The sequence below is a fragment of the Octopus sinensis genome, unplaced genomic scaffold (genome assembly GCF_006345805.1).
Source record: "Octopus sinensis unplaced genomic scaffold, ASM634580v1 Contig11213, whole genome shotgun sequence".
NCBI classification, from domain to species: domain Eukaryota; kingdom Metazoa; phylum Mollusca; class Cephalopoda; order Octopoda; family Octopodidae; genus Octopus; species Octopus sinensis.
In genome coordinates, this window is record NW_021832282.1 from 3,004 (window position 1) to 12,500 (window position 9,497).

At 37.2% G+C, this 9,497-nt stretch overlaps 1 protein-coding gene across 1 annotated transcript; it reads left to right on the forward strand.

Annotated features, from left to right (window-relative positions):
• The first annotated feature begins 451 nt into the window (after positions 1-451).
• On the forward strand, positions 452-8,281 carry LOC115228869. Its single transcript, XM_029799341.2, has 2 exons — positions 452-569; positions 5,873-8,281. The coding sequence occupies exon 2, from the start codon at positions 5,880-5,882 to the stop codon at positions 8,013-8,015; it is 2,136 nt and encodes a 711-aa protein (XP_029655201.1). The 5' UTR covers positions 452-569; positions 5,873-5,879; the 3' UTR covers positions 8,016-8,281.
• Positions 8,282-9,497: the final 1,216 nt, after the last annotated feature.

The following is a 9,497-nucleotide window of genomic DNA, read 5'->3' on the forward strand; positions in this document are numbered from 1 at the left end:
TATAAATATGTGTATATCCGTCTATATATACATACATATATATATGTATATACACAGATATTTACGTATATGTATGTGTATATCCGTCTATATATACACACAGACATTTATGTATAAATATGTGTATATCCGTCTATATATACATACATATATATATGTATATACACAGATATTTACGTATATGTATGTGTATATCCGTCTATATATACACACAGACATTTATGTATAAATATGTGTATATCCGTCTATATATACATACATATATATATGTATATACACAGATATTTACGTATATGTATGTGTATATCCGTCTATATATACACACAGACATTTATGTATAAATATGTGTATATCCGTCTATATATACATACATATATATAGATGTATACACACACACAAATGTAGATATTCTCACATGAGGAGGCACTGCCTACTACTCCCGGATATATTATAAGTATCCTCTTAACTGTTGCCATATCTTCATTGCTGTTCGAACGAAGCAGACTCACAGAATATTTCCAAGAAAGAAAGACTTCAAGCTCAAAGCAAAACCCAAAAACCCGACTCTGGTAAATAATATTCTTCTGATATTTATTATTTAACACACAGTGGAGGCGCAATGGCCCAGTGGTCAGGGCAGCGGACTCGCGGTCGTGGGATCGCGGTTTCGATTTTCAGACCGGGCGTTGTGAGTGTTTATTGAGCGAAAACACCTAAAAGCTCCACGAGGCTCCGGCAGGGGATGGTGGTGATCCCTGCTGTACTCTTTCACCACAACTTTCTCTCACTTTTACTTCCTGTTTCTGTTGTACCTGTATTTCAAAGGGCCGGCCTTGTCCCTTTCTGTGTCACGCTGAATATCCCCGAGAACTACGTTAAGGGTACACGTGTCTGTGGAGTGCTCAGCCACTTACACGTTAATTTCACGTGCAGGCTGTTCCGTTGATCGGATCAACCAGAACCCTCGTCGTCGTAGCCGACGGAGTGCTTCCATCCAACCATCCATTTAACACACAATTTACCAACACATTTACATCACTAAACATTCATTACAATTATTTTCAAACATAAATATATACTGTTATATAATCTCTTCTACTCCTACTCTTTTACTTGTTTCAGTCATTTGACTGTGGCCACGCTGGAGCACAGCCTTTAGTCGAGCAAATCGACCCCAGGACTTATTCTTTGTAAGCCTAGTACTCATTCTATCGGTTTCTTTTGCCGAACCGCTAAGTTTACTCTTTTACTTGTTTCAGTCATTTGACTGCGGCCATGCTGGGGCACAGCCTTTAGTCGAGCAAATCGACCCAAGGACTTATTCTTTGTAAGCCTAGTACTTATTCTATCGGTCTCTTTTGCCGAACCGCTAAGTTTACTCTTTTACTTGTTTCAGTCATTTGACTGCAGCCATGCTGGGGCACCACCTTTAGTTGAGCAAATCGACCCCAGGACTTATTCTTTGTAAGCCTAGTACTTATTCTATCGGTCTCTTTTGACCAAACCACTAAGTTATGGGGACAAAGACACGCCAGCATTGGTTGTCAAGCGATGTTGGGTGGGGGGACAAACACAGACACACAAACATATACACGCAAACACACATATATATATATATATACATATATACGACAGGCTTCTTTCAGTTTCCGTCTACCAAATCCACTCACAAGGCTTTGGTCGACCTGAGACTATAGTAGAAGACACTTGCCTAAAGTGCCATGCAGTGGGACTGAACCCGGAACCATAAGGTTGGTAAGCAAGCTAATTACCACACAGCCACTCCTGCGCCTATATAGATGTTGTTTTATTTTCATACACCATTTTATAGATTAGACATTGTTTAAACATTTTACAGTGTTACTTTACAAGTGAAACATTTCATTTCCAGAATATAATATAAAGAATACCGTAAATCCTCAAGTATAGTCCGCCCTTGAGTGTAATATGCAGGGGATTTTTAGGGGGCTGTACCTCTGAAAAACCTAAACCTTGAGTATAATATGCAGGGGATTTTTAGGGGGCTGTACCTCTGAAAAACCTAAACCTTGAGTATAATATGCAGGGGATTTTTAGGTGGCTGTACCTCTGAAAAACCTAAACCTTGTGTATAATATGCAGGGGATTTTTAGGGGGCTGTACCTCTGAAAACCTAAACCTTGAGTATAATATGCAGGGAATTTTTAGGGGGCTGTACCTCTGAAAAACCTAAACCTTGTGTATAATATGCAGGGAATTTTTAGGGGGCTGTACCTCTGAAAAACCTAAACCTTGTGTATAATATGCAGGGGATTTTTAGGGGCTGTACCTCTGAAAAACTAAGCCTTGAGTATAATATGCAGGGAATTTTTAGGGGGCTGTACCTCTGAAAACCTAAACCTTGAGTATAATATGCAGGGAATTTTTAGGGGGCTGTACCTCTGAAAACCTAAACCTTGAGTATAATATGCAGGGGATTTTTAGGGGGCTGTACCTCTGAAAACCTAAACCTTGAGTATAATATGCAGGGAATTTTTAGGTGGCTGTACCTCTGAAAAACCTAAACCTTGTGTATAATACGCACCCCTTCTCTAACATGAGTCAAGGAGGTCTATATAAAGTCCTTGGTTTGTAAAAATGTATACAGTAACATCCTTTATTATTTTTGTATATATAACATAATGCAAACGTGTAGCTTTTTTGTGAATTTTGTTTGCAGAAAATAAAGAAATAACAGAAATAACGTTTAATAAATGTTGCTTACTGCAAGTTTAGGGGGCTGTACGTCTGAAAAACCTAAACTTTGTGTATAATATGCACCCCTTCTCTAACTTGAGTCAAGGAGGTCTATATAAAGTCCTTGGTTTGTAAAAATGTATACAGTAACATCCTTTATTATTTTTGTATATATAACATAATGCAAACGTGTAGCTTTTTTGTGAATTTTGTTTGCAGAAAATAAAGAAATAACAGAAATAACGTTTAATAAATGTTGCTTACTGCAAGTTTAGGGGGCTGTACGTCTGAAAAACCTAAACTTTGTGTATAATATGCACCCCTTCTCTAACTTGAGTCAAGGAGGTCTATATAACGTCCTTGCTTTCTAAAACTGTATATGGTAACGTCCTTTATTATTATTGTATATATAACATAATGCAAACGTAGCTTTTTTGTGCATTTTGTTTGCAGAAAATAAAGAAATGACAGTAATAATGTATTTAGTCATAAAACAGCACAGCTCCTTCCATGACTTTCGGAAACATTTTTTCACACTAAGAGATGCTGAAGTATGGAAGAAACTGCTGGCATCAGTTGTTAGTTGTCGGAGCACTGCATCCTTCAAAACTTCCATGCTTCCTGAGATTCGCCAACACTACACCTGATTTTCTCCCCTCCATACACACACAAGCATGTATCTGACTCATACACTGTTCGCTTTCCAGACATTTGTACATTACTGCATATACTTTATACACACTTTTTGACAAGTTGTGGTGCACCTGAGCACTGTATACAATAATTTCATTATTATTATTATTTAAAAACTCCACCTGTCTAACACCCATGGACATATTTACAAAGTCAGAAAACCGCACAGCTCCTATGACTTTCGGAAACATTTTTTCACGCTAAGAGTTGCTGAAGCATGGAACAAACTGCCGGCATCAGTTGTTAGTTGTCGGAGCACTGCATCCATCAAAACTTCTATGCTTCCTGAGATTCGCCAACACTACACCTGATCTTTCTCCCCTCCATACACAGACAAGCATGTATCTGACTCATACACTGTTCGCTTCCCAGACATTTGTACATTACTGCATATACTTTATACACACTTTTGAGAAGTTGTGGTGCATCTGAGCACTGTATACAATAATTTCATTATTATTATTATTATTATTATTATTATTATATATACACACACATATATATATATTTGCATTCATATATGCTTTATACGCACTTTTGAGAAGTTGTGGTGCATCTGATCACTGTATATAATAATTTCATTATTATTATTATATATACACACACATATATATCTGCATTCATATATGCTTTATACACACTTTTGACAAGTTGTGGAGCACTTGAGCACTGTATACAATAATTTCATTATTATTATTATTATTATTATTATTATTATTATTATTATTATATATACACACACATATATATATATTTGCATTCATATATGCTTTATACGCACTTTTGACAAGTTGTGGTGCACCTGAGCACTATACAATAATTTCATTATTATATTATTAGATAAATATGATGGAAACCAAGCCAACCATGACAGTCCCATCGTTTCCAGTACATATTATCATTAGTAATACTTATATTCCATCTAACTAGCAAAATGTTCAGTCTGTCTATGAAACATAAAGTCTATGTTTTGCTAATTGTTGAGGCACGTGGCTTAATGGTTAGGGTGTCAGCATCATGATCGTAAGATTGTGGTTTCGATTCTTGGACCGGGCGACATGTTGTGTTCTTGAGAAAAACACTTCATTTCACGTTGCTCCAGTCCACTCAGCTGGCAAAAATGAGTAACGCTGTGATGGACTGGTGTCCCGTCCAGCTGGGGAACACATACGCCATAGAAACCGGGAAACCGGGCCAGGCTTTAAAAAGGGTGCATTTATCATTTATTTATTTACTAATTGTTGCATGTTAATGAAGTCTGAATATGATTGCTGTGTGTTGGGACATAATATAGCATGTATACCAATTAAAGTTAATTTTCTCTACAGCTTAGAGTGTCTCGTTATTGAGTATTTTTCGAGCAGGGGAATCTCTTTGACTAATTATCGTTAAATAAATCTAAGCCACACATGACTATTACTTTGTGATGTTGAGAGCAAATATCATTTCCAGTGAATATAATTATCTCTATATATATAAATGGCAAAATGTCTGTGTGCGTGTGTTCTTTATACAAATCCACAATTTTTCAGTTAGAGGGCTTGCACTTTCTATGGTCATTCAAAACCGTTGCTGGGTCATAGTGCTAGTTGCTAATATTTAGACTCCATGTAATTAATGAAACTTATTAATTACATCATAAAATAAATTGCAATCAGATGCTTATTTCTAATCATTATTACTCCAACAAAATGTTGTTTAAATATTAATTAGACAAGATTAATTCGCTGACAGAAATACATAAATGTTTTATAATAATGAAATTATCGAATACAGTGCTCAGGTGCCCCCACAACTTGTCAAAAGTGCGTATAAAGCATTTGCAGTAATGTACAAATGTCTGGGAAGTGAACAGTGTATGAGTCAGATACATGCTTGTGTGTGTATGGAGGGGAGGAAATCAGGTGTAGTGTTGGCGAATCTCAGAAAGCATGGAAGTTTTGAAGGATGCAGTGCTCCGACAACTAACAAATGATGCCAGCAGTTTGTTCCATGCTTCAGCAACTCTCAGTGTGAAAAAATGTTTCCGAAAGTCATGGGAGCTGTGCTGTTTTCTGACTTTGTAAATATGTCCACGGGTGTTAGACAGGTGGAGTTTTTGAATAATAATAATAATGAAATTATTGTATACAGTGCTCAGGTGCACCACAACTTGTCAAAAAGTGTGTATAAAGTATATGCAGTAATGTACAAATGTCTGGAAAGCGAACAGTGTATGAGTCAGATACATGCTTGCGTGTGTATGGAGGGGAGAAAATCAGGTGTAGTGTTGGCGAATCTCAGGAAGAATGGAAGTTTTGAAGGATGCAGTGCTCCGACAACAAACAACTGATGTCGGCAGTTTGTTCCATGCTTCAGCAACTCTCAGCGTGAATTGTGTGTTTCAAATAATGAAATAAACATCATTTCCCTGAAACTTTAATATTTTCACAAAGCTAAATGTTTTCTTTATATTTCATTACAGATTCACTATGGATGTCCAAGAAGAAAATACTTTAAGAAAACTTATCTCTCAGAAAAGAGCTTTATGGGACTCAGCAATGAAAAGGTATGAAGATGGAGTTGACCATCAAAAGTGTAGATATGAGAGAGGTGGCTGTTCCCGGAGAGAATGGTCAGAGAAACGAGCTTCATCTTGGTCAACAACAAAACAAAAAAGGCATAAAGGAGTCTGTGAAAAGAGGGAAATGATGGGAAAAGGAAATATTTTGGACAAACACATATTGTATACAAGATCTAATGCATATGAGGACAAAATGAATTTGTTGATAAATTCTCGGGAAGAAATATGTACTTTTTTAAAAACTATAGGAACGGATGAAGATAATTTTCTAAAAGGTTTTACACACAAAATAGAAATTTTGATGAAAAACATTGAAAAAAATGATTATGATCAAGATTTTATTATTTTTGAAAAACTAGAATTCTTCCTGGAACATTATTTACAGAGAAATATTTTCCAAAATAAACACAAAACCATTGAGCCACCAAATGTAACCACAAAATTTCGGCCTCTTCAACCAGTTGTGACCAAAGTAGCTGAGATTGAGGAACCTGTAGAAGGATTTGTCAAAAGCACAATACTATCCGATATTATTGTCACACATAAGGGAGTGGTCACCTTTTCCCGCCATTGTATGACAGTTTGTTTTATGACAAGAGACGGTGGCAGAAATGAGATTTGTTGTCCATCTTCTGTCACCAGTTTCACCAGAACCGGTGAAGACATGGTTCTGGCAACCCTCCCTTTCCAAAGAATGATTCTTTTAATCAGCCCCACATGTTTCAAGATTAAAAGGATTCAGTTGGGGTTGCATTTGGTTGCTTACTTAGAACATTCTACACTGATAGGTGTAGAAATGTTTGGTAAGACAGTTTACCAAATTGATTGGGAGGATAATAGAATTCGATATGAATTCATTACTAAAGAAAAACCTACAGATATTGCTGTAGGGGTCCAGAATATACTTTTAGTTACATTTTCTACTTCTAACAGAGTAATCTGTTACAATTTGGATGGCCAACAGTTATGGGAGGTAGAGACCCATTCTCTGCACCTCCCAAGTAAAATCTCCCTGTACCAAAATTATTTCTATGTCCTCCAGGGACAAATTATTTATAAGATTTCGGCTAAAGGTGGTGTAATAACGAGGGACATTGGCAGGAAATGCCACTCTATTTCTGTTGGTAAAGATACCATTTTGGTAACAGATTATTGCGGCAAAGCACATGCCATTGAAACAAATGAATACTTTTGGCCCAAACTGTCATACAACCACCAGGTACATACTCTCAGTTTGAAAGACTATATTGATATTGAGGATTGCTGCAACATAACAAATTTTCTACCTATGTCTACATCTTCTATATTAGTAATTTACAAAAACAAGAAAGCTAAATTATTCACTGATAACGGGGAAATAATTAGCCAAAATAATTTAGTTTTCCTTGAGCTTCCTTCTTTCTGTTGTAGAATAAACGCAAACAGATTCCTGGTATTTTATCGTGAAATGAAAGGGTTTCAGTATATCACCTGTCCTGAACTAAGAAAAGGCCCTTTAGTAAAGGTCCAAACAGATTATATGAAAATATGTCTTATTGTATCAAATAAGTGTTTAGCTGTGACCACCACTGAAAACAAAATCGAGGCCCATATCATATTGGTCGAGGAAGATAAAGTTGACATTATAGAAAGAATTTCTCTGGAACATTATAATGTCAGCATTGCTGCAACTCCAATTAATTTCGTGATCGTAGATGGAAACGAAAATAAAATGGTATTTTATTCCACATGTGGTAAAGAACTTTTTCAAAAATACCTTCCATTCAATGGCCAACACCATCAAATCTACTCTGATAATATTTATATTTATGTCCTCTTCAAGAAACACTCTATTCTGGTATGTTATGATATATACGGAGAAATTAGATGGCAATGGAGACTACCTTTGCCTGTTCACCCTCACCTTGCTATTTTCCAAAGAACTTTTTATGTCCTGGACACTCAACTCAACAGGTTTCTTCTTTACAAGTATCAGGATGGGTCTTCTGGCTGTTGTTTGCACACAAATAATCCTTATATAAAAAATCTAGATATACGAGCTTGACAAAGTATCATTGGTGAAATATGTAATCTGGTGGTGTCCGACATCAACCATGATTGCTTGTTATAGAGAAATGATGGTCTTCAACAGGGATCTCTGTTGTTTAAAATCCATCAGAACTGAGAAATACTACAACACAATTTATAAATACAACGGCTGTGGAGGCACATGGCCTAGTGGTTAGAGCAGCAAACTCGCGGTCGAGAGATCGCGGGTTCGAATCTCAGACCGGGCGATGTGTGTGTTTATGAGCGAAACACCTAAGCTCCACGCGGCTCCAGCAGAAGGTAATGACGAACTTCTGCTGACTCTTTCGCCACAACTTTCTCTCACTCTTTCCTTCTGCATCTTGCAGCTCACCTGTGAGGGACAGGCGTCCCATCCAGGTGGAAAACCTATACGCCAAGAAACCGGAAACCGGCCCTTATGAGCCAGGCATGGCTCAAGAAGGAACAAACAACGAAATACAACGGCAATCAACTCGTGTGTGGTGGTCATTATATTAGAGACATAACTCAAGAAGAGAGAGACGAGAAATACTAAAGAATATGGAACAACAAGAAGGATTACTACATTTGCAAAGACCCTGACATCTTTGACTCTTATTTTGTGGATGTGATTGATATCAAAGGTAGGAAATGTAAAGATGAAGTACGTCACGGGGAGACGGGGAGGGAGAGGGAATGTTGGAAGATGCAGGTGTGGATGATGTGGGAGTCACATCTTTTGGTGATGTTGTTGTTGTGAGGAGGGAGAAGAAGAAGGAGTAGAAATCTGGGATCTTTTCGGTTTGAACGGCAGTTTTTTAAAATAATTTCCACGTAACTAAACACTTTTAAACTTCGTATACTGGTAGAATGTGTTTATAAAACATCTTTTTCTCTTGGCTTTATTGAGAAAATTCTGTAGTTTGTAAGATATTTGTTGTTTTCTTCCTTCAATTTCTGCAATTTCAACCAATCAATGACGTCTATCGAGGTGAGAAACATTCTGTGCCGTATGAATATGTCCCTCGTTTAAGAAACAGATTAGGTTTATTTACATTTCTGAAGAAAAAAATATACCCTTCCCCCACCCCTAAGCCTAACTAACCCTAACCCTAAATCAGATTGAAATACAATAGATTGATACCAGGGTCATAATTATGAGTGACAATTTCATATGGCACCGCCAGAAAAAACTGCCATTCAAACGGAAAAGATCCGAAATCTGAATGGAGGATTGATTCCTATCTTGTGGAATGGTTCAGCGAAAAGTCGTTGGTGAGGAGGATAAGAACAGAAGGCAGACATTCTGGTCTGGTCTTTTATATTCCAAGAGTGGCTGTGTGGTAAGTAGCTTGAAAACCAACCACATGGTTCCGGGTTCAGTCCCACAGCGTGGCATCTTGGGCAAGTGTCTTCTGCTATAGCCCCGGGCCGACCAATGCCTTGTGAGTGGATATGGTAGACGGAAACTGAAAGAGGCCTGTCGTATATATGTATA

Bases quoted from the DNA above. Each gene is read 5' to 3' on its own strand.
- LOC115228869 (XM_029799341.2), top strand. From the start codon at position 5,880: ATGGATGTCCAAGAAGAAAATACTTTAAGAAAACTTATCTCTCAGAAA.